Source organism: Theropithecus gelada, chromosome 9, assembly GCF_003255815.1.
Source record: "Theropithecus gelada isolate Dixy chromosome 9, Tgel_1.0, whole genome shotgun sequence".
Lineage (NCBI taxonomy): Eukaryota > Metazoa > Chordata > Mammalia > Primates > Cercopithecidae > Theropithecus > Theropithecus gelada.
The window spans coordinates 91,855,296-91,880,123 of NC_037677.1; the positions used below are offsets into that span (position 1 = coordinate 91,855,296).

Below are 24,828 nucleotides of genomic sequence, written 5' to 3' on the forward strand. Positions count from 1 at the left end.
TGGTAGCAGCCTGGGGCCACTTGTGCCTGTGTGCAGCAGTATGAGATTTTGCACACACAATCATCCATTATTAACTCCTGATTGAAGAGACTGTCAAAATGCTTCTTTCAATAAATGTTACCTTACAGCTCCCAAGGTAGGGGGAGTGCCTTGGAAAGTTGGATCCTAGAGAGCTTTTGCAGTCCTGAGAGACCTACCCTTTCTGCAAGATGCATAATTTACTTTGCCTTATCTTTTCCTCCAGCTGTTCTTTATTTCAATCTTTTCTGGCCTGTGGCTGTAGCCTCCTGATATTTTATTTTATCTCATTCTATGCTAATTTCATTTTGACCTGTTTTAAAGTCTTTTGCTGATCAGTCAATTCTTCTTGGGATCTTAGGATAATTTTCACTGACTGAGTCTTGATGTGTTCTGGTAAGAGTATTTAAGAGGTAGATGATAGATGTTAATAGTGAGTCTAAGGGTGTTCCAAATCTTATTTGTGTTTATTTTGTATTCATGCTGTATAGCAGAGAATTTCACTTTATCCAAAAAGAAGTCTGGCCTTGGCCCTCAGCTTCTGGAATGTAATCTCTGAGCTCCTGGGAAGTCCTGCCTGATAGGAGTGATTTTGTTTATCTGGGACTTTGAGTCACACCAACTATGTGACTTGGGGTGGGGCCTTTGAGCCACTAGGAGCTCCATCGATTAGGAAGTTGGACTGGAGACTGAGATCTGCCCTGTGGGCAGTGGATCATGCCTATGTAATGGAGCCACGGTAAAAATGCTGAACACAAAGGCTCGGGTACATTTCCTGGTCGAAAATGCTCTGAGAACACTGTCACACATCACTGCTGGGAAATAATATGTCCTGACTCCACGCAGAGTGGGCAACAGAAGCTCCGCATTTGGTACCTTTTCCAGACTCCACCCTATGTGCATCTTCTCTTGCCTTTAAAAATCTGCATCCTTTCCCTATAATAAACCATAACCCGGAGCGTAGCAGCTTTCAATATGTTATGTGAGTCCCTCTAGCATTGCACCAAATCGGATAGTGCTTTTGGGAATCCCCTGAACTTGCAACTGGCGTCAGAAGGGAAGGTGCACTCTCTTGAGGACTTTTCCCTCCAACTTCTCAGTTGGCCCTAATGTTCACACGTGTACTCATCAAAAACACTCAAATTTAATGGAGGTACGGGGTACCTTTAACTGCTTCAATGTTAACCTTCCTATGGTACCTTTTTGCTGTTGCCATTTCTGGAGAGCAAATGTGAGAGTCAAACCAGAGGAAATAATTTGAATGTGGGTCCAAGAATCTTTATGTCCAAAGCTAACTTTGCATTCAAGAATCAGGCAGTAAGGACTGGAGCCAACTGGTACAGAATTAACAAAATATAAGGGCTGAACTGGACCCTGGCACCTAAGTCAGAACACAGGAATTGATACATCAAGCCACAGGATCTTTAGACTATACCAAACACGAAGCTTGGTATCACACCCAATACCAGCTCAGGCTCCCTGTCTGGAGTGAAAACACCCTGACCTGGGACATGATCAAGTCACTCTGAACCAATATGGCCAACGCTCAGACCTGGTGTGGCAATGAGGTCAGGAGGCAGGGATAAGGTGATGAGGTTTCTCCTGGGGGCAGGGAGTCGGTACTAAGATTACTGCTATTCCTTTCAGATGGTTCTGATCCAAAAACCAAGGTCCACATTCAGAGATGAGGAGGCTGATCAGGAAGCTGTGGTCAGGGATCTTGAGTTAAGCCACCACTTGAATGGAGGAGTCTGGAGAATGAGTGTCAACTGGGCAATTTCCAGGGCTCTCTCTGTCACTCCACCCCCAAGAATGTCTCCATTCTCTCAAAGTTCATGTGGATGCAGATGGCTTCCAAATCCACACACTGGACTCCAAATTTCCCCATTAGAAACATTCTCCTGGAAGTCCTTCCCTTGCCAAGAAACTCAACATGTCAAAAGATGGAATTCAACATTCTTTTCAGCACTCTTCACAAATCCCTCCATCTCCATGAGTGCCACAATTACTCTCCTAGACAACCAGGGAAGACATCTCCTGGGCCACATGGAGTCTTACTCTCTGTGGTCCTTAAATACACCACAAGGAGCCCTGCTCATTTCATTCTCCAAAAGGCACTTTGATCCTCAGCCTCTGCTCTTCACTCCCACTGACACCATGCTAGGGTAAGACCCTCATGGCTTCAAACTGAAATTATTTCAAATCTTTAACAAGCCTCTTGACCTGCAGGAACTAGAATGGTTACCCTTAAAGAGCACTTGCTTTGGGCCTGTGCCAAATGCTTGACATGAAAGAGCTCATTTAGCTGGGTGCAGTGGCTCATGCCTGTAATCCCAGCATTTTGGGAGGCCAAGGCAGGTGGATCATGAGGTCAGGAGTTTGAGACCAGCCTGGTCAACATAGTGAAACCCCATCTCTACTAAAAATACAAAAAAAAAAAAAAAAAAAAAAAGGTAGCCAGGTGTGGTGGCGGGCGCCTGTAGTCCCAGCTACTTGGGAGGCTGAGACAAAAGAATCGTTTGAACCCAGGAGGCAGAGGTTGCAGTGAGCTGAGATCGTACCACTGCACTCCAGCCTGGGTGACAGAGTGAGACTCCATCTCAAAAAAAAAAAAAAAAAAAAAAAAAAGAGCTCATTTAATCTCAACAACTCTGTTATGGTCATCTCCAATTTATAAATAAGGCAACTGAAGCCCTGTAAGGTGGAGTAATTTGTCCATATCACAAAGACAGTAAGTGGCAGTGCTCAGCCTCAGTAGAGAACTGTGTGAAACCAAAACTATATCAACTCTCCCAGGTGAGGGGGTTGGGACAAGGACTAGAAATAGGGGGCACTGCTGAAATGTGGGTATCAGAGGGCCAGGTAGGGACTAGAGCTTCCAGTCCAGGCAAATAATCAGCAACCTGGACACCTATAGGCATTGAAGAAGGTAGCAAACAGGGAGCAAGTCAGTGAGGAAGCAGAGAGAGCAGCTGGGGGACAAATGCTGTCCCTGGTGAGAAAGGAGGGAGCCAGACGCCATCTGACATTAGCTATCTGCAAAGGCATTGGGAGTAGGAAGCAATCCTTGGCAAGAGCCATCCACCGCCTCACACTTGGGCTCCCAGTCCAGACTGGGCATGGCTGTCTGCAAATACTGCTGAAAACTGTTATAATGAAGCCAGGGAAGGCCCAGGAGCTCCCAGGCCCCAGGATGGGATAATAGACTGGTACAGGCCAGCAAGTTGTCAATCTGGAGGTTGACATGGACACTGTCAGAGTCAAGAGCCAGCAGGATGCTAGCCAATAGGTAGCATAGTAAGGGGACAAGATTTCCATTCCTGAGTTGTCTATACTCACATTCTCTCTCTTTTTTTTTTTTTTTTTTTGTCTTTTTGAGATAGAATCGTGCTCTGTCTTCCAGGTTGGAGTGCAGTGGCGTGATCTCACTCACTGCAACTTTGCCTCCTAGGTTCAAGCAATTCTTCTGCCTCAGCCCCCCAAGTAGCTGGGATTACAGGCATGCACCACCATGCTTGGCTGATTTTTGTATTTTTAGTAGAGATGGGGTTTCACCATGTTGGCCAGGCTGGTCTTGAACTTCTGACCTCAAGTGATCCGCCCACCTCAGCCTCCCAAAGTGCTGGGATTACAGGTGTGAGCCACTGTGCCCAGCTTACTGACATCCTCTTTTAAGCCCACTCCCCAGTGTTAACCCATTCTAGCCTGCTTCGTACTCATCAATGAGCATGTGGGGTTTTTTGTTTCCTCTACTCAAACCCAGCTTGTTCCTTTTCATACAAACTGCCCTCCTGTACCATCTTAAATTTATCACCAATCAAAAGGATTCCATTTGTGTCAGGCTAACTTCCAAACTTCCTAAGGTCACAGAGCATTCTGGAGCTAGTAAGGCTTGGAAAGCATCTGGCCCAAGTTCCTCATACTTGATATAAGCTCAAAGACACTAGGACTTAACCACAGCCCGAAAGCAAGATGGCTGACTACAAGTCCACACCTGACTCCTGTTGCAACATACTGCCTTTTGCCCTCACCTAATGCACCTAGAATTGCTCTCTTTTCCTCCTTTCTCATCACAATTCCAAGTGACTTACTCAGCACCTGGCACATAGATAATGCTGAATGAATGTATGCTTATTCGGATTTGATGATCTCAATTTACAAAGATGAACTCACTGTAAGGTGTGAATGACTGATAGCTATCCCTTAATTCTTCCGAGTATAGTATTTGCATTTTAAAACAATCTGGTGATGGTTTGGTGAAAAAGATTTGGTGAAGTTTCTTTTCACCACATTAGTTGGTAGAAATTTGTAAGACACAAACGTATTTTGGGACACGAGAGTGTTTCCAAAAGTGCCTCAAATCCACACACAGGGCCGGGCAGGGTGGTTCACACCTGTAATCCCAGCACTTTGCCAGGCTGAGGCAGGTGAATCACTTGAGCCTACAAGTTCAACACCAGCCTGGGCAACATGGAGAAACTCTGTCTCTACAAAAAATATAAAAATTAGCCAAGTGTGGTGGCGCGCACCTCAGCTACTTGGGAGGCTGAGGTGGGAGGACAGATTGAGCCTGGGAGGTCGAGGCTGCAGCGAGCAATGATTGCATCACTGTACTCCAGGCTGGGCAACAGAGTGAGACCCTGTCAAAAAAACAAAAGAAAAGAAAAGAAAAAACAAATCCACACAAGGTACTGGTAGCACAGGCGTGCACCTGGTAGGCATATTTGTGTTCTGCGTCAATGCCATACTGTAACCACTAGAGGGAGCTCCAGGCTCCCTCTCCACCACCTCCATTTACTGCCAGAGGATGGGACAGCCGGTTTGTAAGGTCATTTGACTGCACATAAGGCCTTTCTCTTTGCATCATCCCTTAGGATTCTCTTTTCTCCAAACGTTCTCTAGCTTGGGAGCTGGGTCTTCCCAGTTAGGCTTGGAGAGGCTGGATGAGGTTAGCCTTAGAATAAAATAACTTTGCCTTCTCTCCTCAACCCCACCTTTCCAGTGGGTTAGGAATCAGGGCTGGACTCAGGGATGCAGGACCAAGAAGCTACTCTGTTGACTTTCAGGGCTGTGGGCTGCTCGGGCCTGCTGTCAGTCTAAGGATAAAGAAGCTCTCACAGGGACCAACATCGCCAGAAAGGGGTTTGTGCTCAAACCCTAGCCTGGCCTCATCCGCCAGCATGTGACCCGGCACCTGTTATGGGTGGCTGGGCAGGAAGAAAGTCAGCTTCCAGGATGCTAGGTCTGGCCATTTCCATCCTACATATCATATCTGTCTTATCACAACACACCACTCTCGCTGCCCCAGAGGGATCTGTGTACCCTACTGCCTATCTTCTCTGGTCCCAAGGGAGTGGTCCTCCCCTCCATTCAATTTCTCCCTCCCTTTCCTTCAAGAAAGCAAGCTCCCATCCCCTACAGCAGCAGCTCTCAGATGCGGTCCTTGCACTAGCTGCATCAGCATGACCTAAGAACCTGTCAGAAACGCGAACCTTCAGACCCTATCTCAGACCTGCAAGCGGGAACCCTACATTCTACAACTCCGGGCTGGGGCCCAGCAACCTACCTTTTTACTCCAAGTGATTCTGATGCAGCTAAAGCGTGAAGGCCACTGCCCTACAGAGTGGAGAGGTGCTGTCTCACCCTAAACTAACTGTGCCTGATCTCAAAGTCAGCGTTTGCCAACTCCCAGAATACTTGGGCTGTGCAAAGTCGTCTCTGGAGAGGCCAAAATAATCTAATGATAATCAAATAGCAGCTAACATCTAACAGTCTATTCCATGCCACCAGGCATGGTACACAGCACTTCACACACTTCTTCCTCACAATAATCCTATGAGGCAGGTGCTATTATCAACCCCATTCTACAGTTCATTAGGGTTGAGAGAGAGTGAATAACTCGACCAAAGTCGCACAGCCGACAGGTGGTGGCGGCAGGGTGTGCACAGAGATCTGTCGGGTTCTGAAGTCCCAATTCTAAAACTCAATACCTCAGGTTTCCCAAGTGACGGGTTAAGGTGGGGAGATGGGCTTCATGTGGCTTCTTTGATCTCCCTTTGTTCCTAGTTTACACTGGGCCTTTGAACTACTCTCCTGATCCTGCTCCTGCAGCTGGCTGGTGATCATCTCAGGCCTGAGCCCTGCCCACCTCTGCTTTTCCGGGAGCAAGGTCATCGAGTCATCCACACTTCTCAGTCTCCCCTGGCTGCACCTCCAGCCCAGCCTGGACAGGTCACAGTGAACCTCTAGGAAGCAGGGATGAGCTCTAAGAAGCCCAACCTCTAGCCCATCCTACTGCTTATCCCCTATGCCCTAAGCTATTTCAGTCTGCTTGAGTGCAGTCTGCAGAGTACTGGCTCTTGTCACAGGATGACCTGCTCAGTCAAAGCTAACATAAAGTGGTGGTTATTGCTGTGCCTTCACCCGCAGCACATGACTGTCAGTTTGAAGCTTTGACCACTACCCATCCAAAGGAGCTGACTGTCCCAGGGGTCCCTAAGAGAACCCAGAGTTATCTGATGAACTCACACCCTCCTGAGCAAAAACACCAGAGCCTCCTCCCGCCCTTCCCACGTGGCTCTGAACATCTTCCCCAGCCTCAGCGCACCTGGTTTGCTTTCGTGTTGCGGGGTTTCCTGAGGGCTCACAGGGCTACTGCTTGGGGTTTCCCTGTAGGAAGACGAGGCCCGGAGAGTCACCGCTCCCTTCCCAGTGCAGATTTTTGTAGGATCCATGTCTGAAAAGAAAAGGTCCAAAATTGAAGACTGAATCCAAGACTCCTGAAGGATTAAAGGACAGTTGGTTAGCAAATTGTTACAGCTGGGGAATGAGATGAACCTGGTTACAGCCACGCGAAGTCTTTGAACACTTGTGGTCAATGAAATTAATCTGTGGGTGGTGGAGAGGGGCAAGTTTTCAGAGGTTTACTGTGCATCAGGAAGTTAGGGGAACATGGTGGCAATGGTGAGTTCTGAGTAAATGGATGAGTTATAATATCAGCTGAAAACATTTCAAAATGAAAGCAGGTTTATTCCTTTTATTAAATGAAGTTTAGGTTGGTGAGCCGACTTCTGACCAGTTAGTAAGGCACAGTTCAAGAAAGAGTTTATGAAAGATGTTTCAAGCTTCCAGACCATTCTTCTCATTGAAGACCAAGTGGGCAACTAAGGAAGCTGGGGGGGGTGCGGGGGCAGTTCCATGGAGAACAACTACTCCTTGCAGTTTTCCAGTGGGAAAAGGAAAAGCAAATCTCCTTGGATTAGCAAGTCAAGACTCCCGAAATGCTGAGACAGAAGGATATGCTACCTGGCAAGAAAGCTCATGAGTGACAGCCTCACTTTTCAAACATAACAAAGAAAACGCACAGCAACAAAAACGACCTGGAAGGCTAAATCCTTCAATGAGCAGTGTCCACCGAGCCTCAGCTGTCTTCACAGGGTCCTGGTGTCTCCTACAGTTTCACTAGGGCCTAATAACAGACGCGGGTCAACTTCGAGAGTTTCCTTGAGAAAGATTTCAAAATACGCTTCAAAAGATCTGAATGCCATCCTGCAGGAAATCAGTCACGGAGGCAGGGAACCGGGGCAGACCACACAGTTCTGGGAGGCACACGTACTGAGTGTTTCTTTTTGTGCAGCTGAGCTATGCAGAACGCCACAGTTTTGTTTTGTTTTCAGACTGCTCACAGCCTAGATCCCTGACCTAAAATTGTCACAATTAGGATTACAGGTTGATGTTCAGGGTGTGCGTTTGGGCAGGATGTGAGTTCAGACACCCGACTCATCCCCATTCCTGTCCGAGGGCAGAGAGAAGCAAAGCCTCTTCCCTCCTTGCTTTCCACACCAGCAGCCCACTTCCAACAACTCAGGGAGAATGATCATTAACGTTAGACAAGAGAATGGACCTGCCTCGTCAGCACCTCTTGTATTGAACGCAATGCACAAAACGCACAATGTGTGGCAGGGCAAGTGTCAGCCTTGGAGAGCATCTGACTTATCCAACTCTATCAAGAGGCTAAGTGACTGATGTCACCAAACTATTGGGAAAACTGGTTCATAGTCACTTCAAAAGGATGAGGGGCACACTGATGGATGCAGCCCATCCATAGGTTCCTGGACACACAGCCCAGTTACTTCTGAAAGCACCATTGGATAAAGTACTGTGTAGGCCTCGTGTGTCCCACTTTGTACAGAAGGAAGCGATGAGCCGGAGCTGACATCTGAACCGTACTCCCCCACCCCCTGGAGGGGAGAGGCAGGAAGGGGCTGCAGGTAAAATTGGGGAAGGCATAGGGGATGCTCTGGGATGGCCCGGTGAGCATCAGAGGCAAGTCTAGGTTGGGCACCTAAGGCAGCTGCTTCAAATTCAGTCGTTCAGAGGTTCTCTGTGACACCAGGTTAATTCTCAGGGAGACTGCAGTTTTTGCTAAAGTACTGGGAGTTGGAAACCTCTAGGGAGAGCCTAGAATGTCCATGCACCTCAGACTCGTCCCAAAGGGAAAGCTGAGCCTCCAGACTGACCCTTCTCCTAAAGAAAAGAGGGGCGAGCCCTCTGTCCTCAGTTCTTCCCCACATTCGCTGGCTCCCAGGAAAACGCACACAGACATTCACGTACGCAGAGGAAGTAAGGAAGCAAGCTGAGGAAGTGAGATGGAATGCCTATTAAACATGCAACGATTCAGCTCAAAGTGCGTGTTAGAAGAAAAGAAGAAAGGAAAACCATGCCATGACCCGCTCACAATTACAGAAAATAAACCGACCCAAGGAGATACCTGTAGGGAGAACTAGGCCTGGGGCGTTTTTCACTGTCTTCACAGGAATGATTTTAACAGCAGAAATAGAGCGTGCACGTAAAGGGTCGGCAGTTGCTGAAAACACAAAAGGGTAAATGGTGCATCCAGAAAGAACATTTGGGAAACACTCAGGCAGTTGAGGAACTGGGCAGGGACAATAGGAGGAAGTCGCCCACACAACAAGAACAATACAAAGGGCAGTAGATGCAGTAATTAAAAATAACCTGCTTTCTCTCTTTAGAGTTCTAGGCCAAGACAACAGACCCCTCCCCTCCAACCATCACCCAAATACAGCTGGTCAGTGTTGATCGGTGCCTCCTGCCACACCAGGAGCTTGCCAAGGCTCTGGACAAAGATTTACGGAGGCACACAGATGGGCTGGCAAACAGAGGAAGGGGAGAGCACTCAGGGTCCACAGGGCCTCCTGGGAGCATGCTGGGGAGGGGGTTCCGCGGAGGAGGGCGGTGGCCCATGGGCTGCAGATGAGTGCAAGAACGAAGGAACAAGATCGTGAGTTGCCTGGTCCCTTCAGCCATCAGAGCTACTTCCGCCATAGCATAACTTCTGGGGTCTTGTGCCTGCTCCGACAATTGTAGCCCTCTGGCCCCAAGCAAATCAGAACCTCCATCTGTTAAACAGCAGATGGCCTTGCTCAAACCCACCCTTTCCTGGTCAGGAGGTGCCAAGTGTCCAAGCGCATATATAGTCTCTGGGGCAGCACCCAAGTGCACAGCCCAGGACCCCGATGCCCGGCTGAGCTAAGGCAGAGCAGGGATGCCTGCCTGGGACACAGTGAAGGCCACCGCTCAAACATCCTGGGTGCTCAAACTTATCTATCAGCAGGGTCTCTGGGCTCCCTGCCTGCCCAGATTCTGTAATCTCATGGTAGGCACGTCCCCTAACTCTCCTTACACTGAGCCTGCTGTGAGGCCTCCCCTCATCCTCTCCTTTAAGGGCAGCACATAAAGAGGGATGGGAGCTCTGTGTGAAGGTGCCAGAGTCAACTGTGGCCGCATATCTACAGAAACACAGCGGGTGGGGCTGTCTGGGAACAAGACCACCACTGCAGAGTCAGCACTGGTGAGCCTGTCAAGGCAACAGAAGGGAGGCATGTCGGCCAGGGACAGTGCGCCTTCCAGTCCATCCTGTTGTCAGCTCACCTCCTGAGGCATGAGGCAGTCACACGGCGCCTGGTCATTAATGACTAGGTTGCTAACGACGCTACTGCATGGATTAAGACACACATGTGCTCTCACAGCATCTTCCTGTCTGCTCCACCTGGGAGATGGGCTTGGGGGAGACTTTTGTAACCATTTTCAGAGGAAGAAGCAAGAGGCTCAGCGAACTGCTCAGGCTCATTCAGTTCTCAAGCAGAGAGGCTGAGACTGGAGCTCAGCTATCCCAGCTCTGGTTCAGTGACCTCAGGCCACTCTCATGCCCTTCAGGTCACCCCTGCCTGCTTGTTTGCAGACAAAGGTGAGTCTCACCAAGGAGAGAATGGGACCCACTCCACCTGCCACCCTCCCCCACATGCCTTAAGTCTCTTGTATAAATGAGTGCACATGGATGGGGTCGATGACTCCACAGGTTTTAAACTAATAGGGCCCCCACCCCTCTCCATGCTCCTCACTGGATGCTAAACACATGCCTGCAGCCACTCCACAGGCACTGCCCCTCAGTTCCCTAAGTGCAACTTGGTCGAGACTGTCCAGGGCCCCACACCATGGGTGCAGACGGGCGACCAGGCAGGGAGGCAAGAACAGGAACATGGCAGGTCCCCTCCGGCCACCAAGGAACCCACCCCCACACCACCTGGGCCCTGTACCCCAGCCCCTCCTAGTCTCTGGACATACCCTCTACGGCTGGTTCCTCTTAGTTCACACTTTGCCTTGTCTTAAAAGAAACACTCTGTTGACCCAGATGGAAATTACACAGATCAAAATGCCAAATTGTTTGAAATTATTCTTTGAGATGCATCTTGACTTAAATGCCCAATGCGAGTATTCTGGCCCTTCCTCTTGTATACCATAAAATTTAGCTGGATGAGCATTCATTCCAATTCTGAATTTGAAGCAGAAATAAATATGGCAGAGCATAAATTCCCTCATCTTGTAGATAAGGGAACCCACACCCACAAAGATAAAGGGCCTCTCAAGATGTCCTGTTCATGGTGGCAGAGCTGGGACTTGAACCCATGCCTTGTCATTCCAGCTTGAGGGTCCATCACACCACTCAGTAAAAGTGGCACCACGAGCCCCGTAGCCAGGCTATCTGCACAGCCACACTGAGGTCAGGATGAAAGTCTCCAGGCCAAGCAGGACCTCAAAGGTCATTCATCACATCCATCATTCATTTCACATTTAAATCTTTTATCCTAAAATTTTTAAAAACTGAAACTATGAGAGGATGTGCATTAAATTAATGCCACCGAAATAATTTATTTTAATGATTTAGGCTCTTACCTTAGGGTCAGGACTGTGAACACATCACTGTTTATTATAGGTGAAGGTGAAAGGCTGAGCAAGGGATATTTCAGGCTGATAAATGCCATCTGTACCAGGCATGAAGTATGCATTGGTCCATGTGCCTGATCTGTCATTCACAGCATCCTTGTGTGCTAGGGATAGTTTTTAATACCTCACAGTGGGAAAATGGCAGCCTCAGACTCCCGAAATGCAAGAACAGGCTCCAGGTCTCAGCAAATCAGTGTAGGGAACAGGTCCCCAGTTTAGGGCTTGGTTAGGCCAACGGTGTTTGCACCAGGCAGATGGGATGGCCCCGGCCTGACATACTCCACACCTTTAGAAATGCTTTCCAGTACCAATCCAGACTTCTCTCCAAGAACCTTACCTTTGTCTTGACCATTGCTGCCAGGTGCCAAGCCATTCACCACAGCTTTGGAACCACCATCACATTCTGCAAGAAAGAAAGAGAGCATGAAGTTTGTGAGTCAACTGCCCCAGCACTTACTGAGTCCTGCATGGCAGAAGGTGCTGGGGTCAGACTCAGGAGGAAGCAGAGGGGTCCTGCCCAGATACCTTCAGACCTCTAGGCCTCGGTTCCTAAGAGGCCCTCTGCCGAGAATGCCTCATCCTCCCTTCTCACCTGATGGAAATTCCACACATCCCTGGGGCTCCCCTCAGATGTCATGTCCTCTGGGTTGGCTGAGACTTTCCTGAGCTCTGCTCAGTTACAGAAGCTGAGACCATCCCTGCTCACCTGCAGCCTAAGCCCCACCCAGGTCCCCATCCCAAAATAGAAAGAGGCAGGCCGAGGAAGGCAGGCCGGCAGGCCAGCAGGCCCTGTCGCCCTGGGACATGTGTGCTTGAAGGAACCCCTCCAAGCCCAGAGTTAACCAAGCTACAAACATAATCACGACTAGCTATGGGTTTTTAAACACTGACTTGCCCAGGTCTGAGGATCCATGCTTAGCACTGCATAATTAGCATCTCATTTTATCCTTAAGACCCAGACCTCCAGAACTAGGAGTTAGGAATGCCTATTTTATAGATAAGAAAATTGAGGCAGAGAGGATTCCAGGCCTGCCCGAGATCACTAAGCTGAAATTTGAACTCTGGTCTGCCCATCTCACAGCTCATCTTCTTCCTCCCCAAATGGGATAAACATTTGGGTTTCCTGATATATACATACATACATACATATGTATATACATATATTCTATTTCTCCAAATGCTGGGACTGAAGCTTAGTCCCACACCCCTGTAATTCATTAGGCTGAGACCTAAGTCACCTTACCTAGGCCCTTAACTTAAAATCAGCCTCCCAAAATGGGGGTCGCCTGCTATAAGCCACACTGACAGGCCAGTCTGGATGCTGCCAGTGGCCATACACGAGCAGGGCCACTGCCCCACCCGGTGCCTGGACTTCCCCATGCTGGCCTCACAGGCTGTGGCCTGTTAATTGCCCACACCCACCTATAGGTGAAGGCTAATTCTTCTAGATGTCAGAGTCTTCCTTGAGCTGTGATTTCTGAGATGGGTGGAAGAAGGGTGCTGGTGAGAAGGCCAGAAATCCAAGCACCTGCTCTAGTTCCTTCTGTGATTGTAGGCCTTGCTCCATGCCTCCCCAGGCTAGTGTGGGGCAGCCTCTGAGCTACCAGCAGGCCCAGCCCCATGTTCTTCCTTTCTTTTAATTACATGTAACAACCCAACTTGAAATTTTGGAAAGGTATTTAAAAATTAGTAACTCCATCTCCCGAAACTCAAACCTCTGCAACACAATGTTGGTGTCCAGCTTTCTGAGTTTGATTCAGCCACAGCACACACTAGGTGAGTGATCCCAGCCATATTATTAACCCCTCAGGGCCTCAGTTTTCCCATCTGTGTAATGAGGGTGGCAAACCACGCCCCACCTGTGAGGGTTTTCCAGGAGAACGTAACAAGATCACACAGGTAAAGCACATCACCTGGTGACTAGCAGCCCAGCCCAAACTTGGAATAAAAAGAATCCACCATTTTTACACTGCTCTTTCCACTAGCAATTAAAACAAATATTTCCCATGTAGCTACTTTTCTCCTAATGACCATTTTAATAGCGGCGTAATATTCCATCAAGTAAATACACATGACGTACTTACTCGTACCCCCCACTTCATGTGGGTGATATCTTTGTTTCCTTGGAATTAAGATAGAAATTCCCAAGAGTGGGATCATCGGGTCAAAGGCTCCAGAGTTTCTGAACTCTTCCTAGGCAATGCCTCCTTCCAATCCCCCACGTTGAGAGAGAGATTCTGGGGAGAAGTCTCCTGGGCTTTTCCACACCCATACCCTTCTTCCAGGCCTCTCCCTTCCTCCTTCTCTGGCCCTTAATGCCAAGAGGAGTAAACCAAAGTTAGGCCAGTTCTGCCACTGGACGAGAAAGTAGCTTTAGGCTACAGAGAAAAAGTTTAAAACAAAATAAAGCCAAACACCATGGCCTATTTTAAATGACAACAAAAGCAAAAAGCCAAAGAGACAAAAATGAGTTATGAAGCAGGAGCTACTGGCAGTACCTGAGCCTGCTTAGAGTGGAAAAGGTGCACGGCCTCTTCGCACACAGCAAAAGCACTCAAGGAATTGCTGAGAAGCCAAGTCCCCGGCTTTGCAGGGAGGAACTCTGAACTCATAACAGTAAGAGCCCAAAGATGAAGCCCTTGCCATGCCTTAGACACAGAGCCCAGCACTTTAAAAGCACTGCCTCAGGCCAGGCACGGTGGCGGAGAGGGGCAGATCACCTGAGGTCAGGAGTTCGAGACCAGCCTGGTCAACACGGTGAAACCCCGTCTCTATTAAAAATACAAAAAAATTAGCCAGGCGTGGTGGTGGGCACCTGTAATCCCAGCTACTCAGGAGGCTGAAGCAGGAAAATCATTTGAACTCAGGAGGCAGAGACTGAAGTGAGCCAAGATCATGCCACTGCACTCCAGCCTGGGTGACAGAGCGAGACTCGTCTCAAAAAAAATAAATAAAAGCATTGCCTCACTTAATCCTCACTAAATCCCAATGAACTAGGGCTTTTATTATGTCCATTTTGCAGAGGAAAATGCAGAGAAGGGTCCACCATGGGCCCAAGACTATGCAGCCAGTAAGCAAAGACGTCAGGGTGTGGGCCTCAGCTATTCCACCCAGAGCCTTCCTAGGTCTTAACTACATACTGTCCTGCTCAGAACTTGGCTAAAAGGATATTGTATGCAAATAAATGGAAAAGGATGATTTTTAATCCACAAAGGTCACTGACAACACTCACGAAATACTGCAGGATTGGGAGACCCCTGAATGAGATATCCACATGGTCATATTCCCACCCCACAGCCTGCCCCACCTGCAGGTCTCAGGAGGCTCCAGGGCATGCTCAGTAGCCTAGGTGGGGCTTAATCTCCAGATGGAAACTTCTCTGCTCCAATTCTGGGTTGGAAAGCTGACAGCTCTTGGCTGCATGATGAGCAGGGATCTGTTCCCATCTCTGTCTTCCCTAACCCACGTTTTCTACCTCAGCTCAAAACTAAAAATACTCAAAACTGATTATTTCTTTAGGTCTTGACTTTTACTACCAAAGGCAAAGCAAAAGAGAGAGCAGACTGCTCTACTAGCCTGGATGAAGGAAGCATTAGATTAGTTCACATCCTGGGGCAATTATGGCCACTCAGTTTACTTTTGCTGCAGTCACTCAGATTAAGAAATGCCATGGAGGTGTACACATATGTCAAATTTTATCAAATTGTATACTTAAAATATCTGTGGTTTATAGTACGCCAGTTACATCTCAATAAAGAGAGGGCTAATGTGCATGTAAAGTGTATAGCACAGTTCTTTGGCAATAGTAGTAGGCACTCAAAAAATCATTAACCATGAAGGTGATGATAGTCATGATGACAACTTATGACAAAGCTTTGGCATTCACCCAGTTTGCAAAAAATAAAAAATATAATGCCAGAGTGGGGCCTTCGGGGTGTGTGGGAAATCTGGGTAAACGGCCCAGTCTGGTAGATGAGAGAAAGATGAGTTTAAAATGACTTACCAGAGCTCATGGTGGTGGCAGGACAAGTCGTCTGCAACTGGGGCTCTGAACTGCTCTGTAGAAAAACAAACACCACACAATGCAATTGATGAATGGCAGGTTCGCGATAAATCCCAATGGTTAGTATTAAAAATGCAAACACTGTAACCCTTGATAAAACAGAGCTGAACCAGGAGTCACCTGGCCAGGCTTCTGGTTCATGGTCACCCACATATTACTGTGACCTTTGGCACATCACTCAACCTCACTGGTTTCAGTTTTGTTGCCCATACTTGATGCTAATGTTATCCGAGATCCCTTTCAGCTCTAACATTCTATAAAAAAACCTCAAGCTACATGAGTGCACGTGGTTTAAAGAGAGGGTAAAGGAAAGGGAAAAAACACATTTTAGGAGAAAGAGGTAAAATCACGACACAAACTGATTTGAGAACTTACTGATCATACTGAATGCTTATACATAGCTTACTATGCACAAGGAAATGTTCTAAATGCTTTAAATATATTAATGCATTTGACCTCACAACCCTAGGAGGTAAGCACTAATATCATGTTAGTTTACACAGATGAGGAAACCGAGACACAGACAGGTGAAGCTGTGTGCTTGCCACAGTGGAGGAGCTGATACTGGAACCCAGACAGCCTGACTTTCTGGCCCACGTTCCTATGCACTGTGCTCTACCGCCTGGAGGTGGGAACCAATGCCTGATGTTCAAATAGATAACCCCTTAATTTAGTAGGGTCTCAAAGAAAGCTTAAATTGTACTGACAATGCCCTAATATATATCTAGATCTTTTACTGAGTTATAGTTTGCATACAACCGAATATATCCATTTTAATTTTACAATTCGATGAGTTTTGACAAATATATACATCCTATAACCACCACTGCAATCACAATATACAGCCTTTCCATCACCCCAAAAAGTTCCCATGTGTATCTCTACAGCCAAGTACCATCTCGGGTCCCTGTTAACAACCGATCTGCTTTCTGTTACTATTGTTTTACCTTTTCCAGGATTTTATATAAATGGTATCATAGTATAGGTAATTCTTTGCGTCTGGCTTCTCTTGTTTAGCATAACACTTCTGAAAAGCGACTGGTTAGATATGGCTGGGTCAGTTTCTGGACTCTTCTATTTCAGTGAGCTGTCTTTATCTAATGACTCACTGTCTTGATTACTATAGTTTTACATAGCCTTGAAATCAGGCAATGTGAGTGATAGAGTTTGGATATTTGTCCCTGCCCAAATCTCATGTTAAAATGTAATCCCCAATGTTGGAGGTGGGCCTGGTGGGAGGTGTTTGAATCATGGGGGTGGATCCCTCATGGCCTGGTGCTATCTTTGCAATAGCGAGTTCTCACAAGACCTGGTCATTTAAAAGTATGTGGCACCTCCCCCACCCTTACTTATGCTCTTGTCGTGTGACACTCCTGCTCCCCCTTTGCCTTGCACCATGATGGGAAGCTTCCTGAGGCTTCCCAGAAGCCGAGCAGATGCTAGCACCATGCTTCCCGTACAGCTAGCTTACAGAACTGTGAGCCAATTAAACCTCTTTTCTTTATAAATGACCCACTATCTGGCATTTCTTTACAGCTGTGCGAGAATGGCCTAATACAGTGAGTCTTCCAACTTGAGTTTTTTTTCCAAAATCATTTTGGCTATTTCAGGTCCTTTGCATTTTCATATAAAGTTTAAAACCACCTTATCAATTTCTACCAAAAAAAGTCTGTTCAGATTTTAACTGGAATCGTGTTGAATCTGTGAAAAACTAACATTTTTAACAATATCGAGTCTTCCAGTTCATGAGTAGGACCTATCTCTCCCTTTATCCAGGTCTTCTTTAATTTCTCTTGGTAATGTTTTATAGTTTTTTCAAAGTACAAGTCTTGTACATACTTCAACTAATAAAGTCTTACTGAACACATCTGAAGGTCACACAATCTGAAAAACAAGTCCTTGGGATATGCAGAACCTTGATACTTCAAGTGTGGTCCACAGGCCAGCAGCATTCGCATTAGCTGGGAGCTTACTGAAAATGCAGAAGCGGCCAGGCGTGGTGAGTCATGCCTATAATTCCAGCACTTTGGAAGGCCAAGTTGGGCAGTTCACCTGAGGTCAGGAGTTCGAGACCACCCTGGGCAGCATGGTGAAACCCTGTCTCTACTAAAATACAAAATCAGCTGGGTGTGGTGGTGGGTGCCTGTAATCCTAGCTACTCGGGAGGCTGAGGCTGGAGAATTGCTTGAACCTGGGAGGCGAAAGTTGCAGTGAGCCTAGTTCGTGTGTGCCACTGCACTCCAGCCTGAGTGACAGAGTGAGACTCCATCTCCAAAAAAAAAAAAAAGTAAAGAATATGCAGAAGCTCAGACTCCATCCTGTACCTACTGAATCAGAATGGGCATTTTAACAAAATTCCAGGTGCTCTCTTTGCATTTTAAGGTGTGAGAAGCAATGATGCAGAGGAAAGCTCCCGTTCACAAATTCTGTAATAGGGATATGAAGATACGGTATGAAGGTCTGCAAAAGGAGACATGCTTTAGCTTCTTTTTTAAAAAAAGCTGAAGTTGGACACTGATTTCCTTTCTGGATGGTTGCTTTGCTTACTGTCCTTGTAATTAACAGAGTAGAATGCTAGGGATGAAAAGGAAATCATCCTAAGTCCATCTCTGCAGCCCAAATCAGCAGTAACTTTGCCTCTGTCACTGTCAAATACATCTGAGACTATCTATGACCTTCAGTAGCTGTCTACACAGCCAGTTTTCTAAGCTGTGGAAACATCTGTTCTTTCAATTGAGAAACACACAACCTGCTGTTATCTGTATGTCCTCATGTTTTCCATTCCTAATTTTTTGATACCTTAGTTTGTCTCCCAGGATCAAAAGGGTTGTTGTGATACCATCCAAATGCTTTTATTTTATAAATAATTTTCATGAGCAATTGTATTATGTTAAGGTTTTTATTCCTTATTTTTTTTTTCTTTTTTTTTCTTTTTTTTTTTTTTGAGACAGGATCTTGCACTATCACCCAGGCTGGAGTGCACTGGTGTGATCATGGTTCACTACAGCCTCAACCTCCTGGGCTCAAGCAGACCTCCCACCTCAGCCTCCCAAGTAGCTGGGACTAGTTGTGCACCACCACACGTGGCTAATTTTTAAAATTTTTATTTTTTGGAGATGGGGTCTCTCTATTGCCCAGGCTGGCCTCAACTCCTGACCTCAAGCGATCCTCCTGCCTCAGTCTCTAAAAGTGCTGGGATTACAGGTGTGAGCCACTGCACCTGTCCTTTCCTCAATTTTTAAAGCAGTATTGAAGAAATCTTCTTGATTCAACTGTGAAGCTATCTTAACTGAAACTATTTTCATTCTTTTAGGAGTCCTTTCTAGCCTCTAGATACATAAATAGCATGTACACTGCTGTAAACATGCTATCTGGACAGCTTTGTGTTCTAATTTTTAAATCAAATATTTCATGAACATTTTTCTAGGATTCTACATAGTCAGCATATCCATCATTTTAATGGCTGTATTTCATTGTAATAACACTCCATAATCCATTTACCAATTTCCTTTGTATAGCTTAATTCATCTTAATTTAAAAAACAAGTACAAAGCACACAGCATTCTTAGGCTGGAGAAGGAATGAATGGAGATGTCTTATGAACCAAACAAAAAGGGATACCTCAACTCATACATGATGAGTAATCACTGTCATATGCAGGTCGCCCTTTGCACATTTCACATTTCTCAATATAGAAACTACTAACTTCTAAGTGTCAGCCCCTCTTACTTACAAACTGACCTAAAATAGACATGGTCAGAGATAATCTTCAAAATATTTAACCATCATTTTGCCACAAATGTCTACCAACTGGAGCAGACACCAGTTGTAGCACTCTCTGGGAGGCCCCTCCCTGTGCCTGCTATTAACCATTTAATGGCTGGATGGTTAGAGGGTAGAAGGCGAATGGATCCTGGGTGTTAACAGACTACTTTGATATTTTAAGACCTAGTATGATGATAGTACGTGACAATGACAATGCACAGGTGAGTACCAGCTCTTGCACACGAGGACTTTTTGAGTAGCAGGTTCTGTTGTGTGTTCACTCTGGCGATTAAATCTCCAGCAGTTGACACTAACAAACAAGGACATTTCAAAATAAAATTAAAAGTGCTGAGGATGAACGGGCTGATTGAAGAAAAGGAACTGCAGCAATGGCAGCAGTGCCAAGGACAGTGCCCCGTGTCCAGTCCTCCCCTGTGGTGGCAACAGCAGCAACGTCCTATCCAGACTATTCCAGGGCCTGATTCTGGCTCTGATCCCAGCCAGCTCAGCCTCCTGGAATTCCTGCCCCAGTTCTGAGTGCAGTTCTCCAACCTTCCATAAACTCCGTGAACTACCCAAGATCTTGCCAATAAATCCCTTCTCAGTTTGAGTTCACCAGAGGTGGTTTCTGGTTATCTGCCACCCAAGAACTTTGACCAGTAGAAGATGGGAGGGAGAAGTCTCCAAGGTTTCATCTGAAGAGGAGAATCTTCATTCCTGTCTCCTGACATGAGGCTGACCAGATCTGAATCCCAAGTGGCTTGGCACTGGTTGTGTCTCTACAACCTTAAGTGCTCAGAGCCTGGGAAGTGAGGATGCATCCATGAAACTACACAAACTGAGCTTGAACAGAACACTGAAAGCTTTGAAAATCATAGTCTAGTCCCTGCTGTTTATTTAGAGGTAATAAGGGTCATTACAATCAGATGAGAACTTGAGAGTTTATTTTACATAAAAAACCTCTAACACTTAATATTTATTTAAAAACTAAGCTGTAAAGAGCCTGATTTGGTTGAGTACATGATGGCATGACTTTGGAATGTCTCTTACAAGTCCCCCCTCCAAATGAGCCAGGCACCGTTGGGTAAAAGCCAAAAGGACGAACAGTGTACCATCTAGTGGCAAAATCAGACAACTACAAGTGGGCAGTTAATTCCCTTAGTGAGTTGCAGGAGCCTATGCAGTGTTACAGCTTGGGTGTGCCAGCGGGGGGTCAAACCGCCATTCCACGCTTTGAGCTGCTTGGACCTGCCGTACTTGGTCCAAGTACCACAGCATCAACACAGACATTCCATGAGAAGAACAAGATGTGAAGTGGCCAGAGTCGTTAAGAAAGCATCCAGATAATTAATCTTTCCATATTGTCCACCTACCCCGCCAATTCCAGGACCCTATACTAAGACAAGTTTTGATGACACAAAGTGATGAATTACTAAAAAGTCAAATTTATACTCATGCTTCCAGCTGAAAAACAATCAACTAAATATGGGTTGGTTGCTGGGAAAGGAAAGAAGGTCCTTATATGGATAGTTTAGGGATATATGACTAGGGAGAAATTGAGTATGTCTGTAAAAATGAATTCAAGGTCCTGCAAAGGTTCTTGGAAAACAAAGAGCCTTTAAATCTCCCAGCCAGCATGCTCCAGCTTCTCCTATGCTCTATGGTGTTTTGCCTCCATAGCTCCCCCATCCCCAACAATAGATTGTAAATATCTGGAAAGGAAAAACTACATCATCCTCAGCACTGGGCATGCAGGAGGTGCTCAGTCATGGCCTTTCTCGCCCCTGTTTAACCTTCAGAACCTAACTTCAGAGTCTTACCTTCAAGATAGCCAAGAGCCTCCTTAACTCCACTGTGGCTCCTTAAAAGGGAGCCAGCTCCCGACTTGTACAAAATGCTGGTTATGCCTTAGCTTTAAAATCCAATCTTGGGCCGGGTGCAATGACTCACGCCTATAATCCCAGCACCTTGGGTGGCCGAGGTGGGAAGATCACTTGAGGTCAGGAGTTCAAGACCAGCCCAGCCAACAGGGTGAAACCCATCTCTACTAAAAATACAAAAATTAACCAGGCATGGTGGTGGACGCCTGTAGTCCCAGCTACTCTGGAGGCAGAGGCAGGAGAATCACTTGAACTTGGGAGGCGGAGGTTGCAGTGAGCTGAGCTCACACCACTGCACTCCAAACTGGGTGACAGAACAAGACTCTGTCTCCAAAAAAAAAAAAAAAAAAAGAAAACCCAGTCTGATACTGGGCGCCGTGGCTCACACCTGTAATCCCAGCACTTGGGAGGCCGAGGCAGGCAGACTGCTTGAGTCTGGAGTTCAAGACCAGCCTGGGTAACATGATGGGGATGCCCTGTCTCCACCAAAAATACAAAAATTAGCCACACGTGGTAGTGCACGCCTGTAGTCCCAGCTACTCTGGAGGCTGAGGTGGGAGGGTCGCTTGGACCCAGGAGGCAGAGGTTGCAGTGAGCCAAGATCGCGTCACTGCACTCTAGCCTGGGTAACAGAGTAAGACCCTGTATTAAAAAAAAAAAAAAAAAAATCTAATCTGGGACTTGATTTTATATATGTACAGCTACTTCCAACAGCTTGAAAAGAACAGAGACAGCGCACAGAGCCCCAGAATAAATGCTTGGCCTTATTTCTTTGTACTTTGCGGATCCACTAGCAGAGCCACATTTCTCCAATTTTTCAACAGCGCCTTCTCTTCTCAATCTCTATTAATGTCATTTCTCTTCAAATGCACCCTCTACATTATTGCAAAGGGTGCAGAAGGTTCTTCAGAAGCCAGAAAGGATAAACACTGAGTCGCTGATACTTCCTTTCAAGGGGAAGAAAGTGGGATAAACTTGACCCTGACATTAACTTCAGTCTAGAATCCCATGACACTCCTGGGAGCTCAGAACACAACAAGCACGAAGTTTCTGTAAAAAGACCAATGTTTCTGGAGAGGGAGCAATAGGAAAACACATCAGAAAGGCCATCCTCCACATCCTCTCATTTCCTCCTGGAGTCCCTCCAACTCGGTTTCCGTTCTAACCAATTATCTGAAATGGCCTTCAGAAAGGTTTCCAGTGCACATGCATGGCCAAGTCCAACGGTTTCTGCACTGGTCCGGGCTTCACTGATCTTTCCACTGCATTTAAGACAGTTAACTCCTTCCTCCTCCCCACACTTTCCGGTCTTGATTTCTAAGTGTCACTGTGAACTGATTTACATTGGGCCATGAGGATCCTTCTAGAACAGGGCCGCTGTAGTTCTTCAGGAGTTTAGGGAGCCAGAGGGCCCTAAGCTGGTCTTTATTCTGTTTCAACTACATGCTCACTTCTTTAGAACCAGAAGCGTCTATGTAGGTTACCCAGCCCATTTTCCTGGTTTTCCAGCTGTGTTGGAAGGAGGTTCCATGAGCCCCCTCCAGCCACTGTGCTGGCACCCACCTATGTACTCCCCAGCTTTCACTTCAACGTGGGTCAAATTTCAACGGGGAAAAAAAATCCACAGGGCTCCTATACACTCAGAGGGGTTGGCTGGGCAGTATGGCGGGCAAGGGAAAGGCAGCAAAGCTTCCGGGAAAGAGTTTTATATCTAAAACACAGGCCTGATGATACAATTCAAAAACAATTCTTTAGTACCTACTTTGCATCCAGGAAAGTGCTTGGCCCAGTGGGGGCCAACAGGATCAGACAGGATTGCTGTCTTTGAGGCCATCACAGGGTTGTAGGGTGGCAGACACGGCCCTTTTAAATGTAACACAATGAGATAACCCTTCTGCTAGCAATCTGGCTTAAGTGTCATGGGAGCCCAATGAGAGAGAGAATCAAGGAATGAGTAAATACCAAAATGTCCCAAAGTTCATGGACATACCTTCTAAAATCACCTCAAATGTCACACTTTTGGAAACACTGATCTAAAAATTCAAGTCCAAATATAATGTGCCATAAGGCCCTGCAGGATCACGTCCCAGTTATTTTTCCAGTCTCATCTCCCTCACATCCTCCCATGAGTCCTAAACTGTACATGTACCATACTTGCTATTCCTACTGAATTATGATAAGAGTTCCCATTTCTAAGCCTTTAATCTTGTTGCTTCCCACTAATGCCCTTTCCCTCATCTCCCCAAATTTAAGGCCAATCCCAATAGCCAGATGCACTGGTTCAACAAAAACTAAAGGTTTTTATTTTCATCTAGTTTTTATTTTATTTTATTTTATTTTATTTTATTTTATTTTATTTTATTTTATTTTCTGTAGTCACACTGGCTGGAAATAGTTTTGGTTTTGATCCCCATATAAAGTCATGAAGATGAAGAACTCTTTTATTTTGGAGACAGAGTCTCACCTCTCATCCAGGCTGGAGTGCAGTGGCACAATCTCGGTTCACTGCAACCTCCGCCCCCCGGGTTCAAGTGAGTCTCGTGCCTCAGTCTCCCAAATAGCTGGGATTACAAGCACGTGCCACCTTGCCTAATTTTTGTATTTTTAGTAAAGATGGGGTTTCACGGCCGGGCACGGTGGCTCAAGCCTGTAATCCCAGCACTTTGGGAGGCCGAGACGGGCGGATCACGAGGTCAGGAGATCGAGACCATCCTGGCTAACACAGTGAAACCCCGTCTCTACTAAAAAAATACAAAAAATTAGCCAGGCCCAGTGGCGGGCGCCTGTAGTCCCAGCTACTTGGGAGGCTGAGGCAGGAGAATGGCATAAACCCGCGAGGCGGAGCTTGCAGTGAGCTGAGATCTGGCTACTGCACTCCAGCCTGGGTGACAGAGCGAGACTCCATCTCAAAAAAAAAAAAAAAAAAAAAAAGATGGGGTTTCACCATGTTGGCCAGGCTGGTCTTGAACTCCTGACCTCAAGTGATCCACCCGCCTCGGCCTCCCAAAGTGCTGGGATTACAGGCATGAGCCACTGCACCTAGCCAAGAACTCATTTTAATAAGACCTATTTATGATCACAATATTCAGAAAGCCCAAGCCCAAACTCCACTATCAACATCAAACTTTCGTTCCAGGTTCATGCCAGAGAAGGGGCAGATTTGGAGCTAGAACATTCACCACCAATAAATCTGCAATCATTTTAAAATACTTGAGTGGAGCCTTTAAATAAATATAAAATGTTGACTTCCATCCCAATAAGCAAATTCAGCCCCCCAAACAGTTTCAAGTCTTATAAATGCAGTATTATTTGAGCTTCAAACAACAGAATTTAGGAGATAATTTGTAATGATATATTACATTGTCTAACATATTAAAATGCATGGCTTGCAGCAAACAAAATGACGGGTTAATATCCTTAATCTAATGTAATCATACTAATTGCCAAGAAAAATATTTTTAGACACATGAAGAAATGATTCCCAGAAGACAAAATGCAAATAATAAACAAATCTATGAGAAAACGTTTACTTAACCCAACCAGTTAAAAAATATAGGCCGGGCGGGGTGGCTCACGCCTGTAATCCCAGCACTTTGGGAGGCCGAGGCAGGCGGATCACGAGGTCAGGAGATGGAGACCATCTGGGCCAACACAGTGAAATCCCGTCTCTACTAAAAAAAATACAAAGAAATTAGCTGGGCATGGTGGCGGGTGTCTGTAGTCCCAGCTACTCAGGAGGCTGAGGCAGGAGAATAGCGTGAACCTGGGAAGCAGAGCTTGCAGTTAGCCGAGATCGCA

At 46.4% G+C, this 24,828-nt stretch overlaps 1 protein-coding gene across 5 annotated transcripts in view; it reads right to left on the minus strand.

Moving 5' to 3' along the window:
* Nucleotides 1-24,828, minus strand: part of SORBS1 (sorbin and SH3 domain containing 1) — a 252,779-nt gene that overhangs the window by 115,217 nt on the left and 112,734 nt on the right. For 3 of the 5 annotated variants that reach the window (XM_025396195.1, XM_025396193.1, XM_025396192.1), the window contains 4 exons: nucleotides 15,326-15,380; nucleotides 11,660-11,725; nucleotides 8,789-8,884; nucleotides 6,626-6,754 (listed from right to left, as the gene is read on the minus strand). In XM_025396195.1, the coding sequence (XP_025251980.1) occupies nucleotides 6,626-6,754; nucleotides 8,789-8,884; nucleotides 11,660-11,725; nucleotides 15,326-15,335 (301 nt within the window). In that variant the 5' untranslated portion in view covers nucleotides 15,336-15,380. The remainder of the gene's footprint in view (nucleotides 1-6,625; nucleotides 6,755-8,788; nucleotides 8,885-11,659; nucleotides 11,726-15,325; nucleotides 15,381-24,828) is intronic. The other 2 variants (XM_025396196.1, XM_025396194.1) reach the window with 1 other exon arrangement.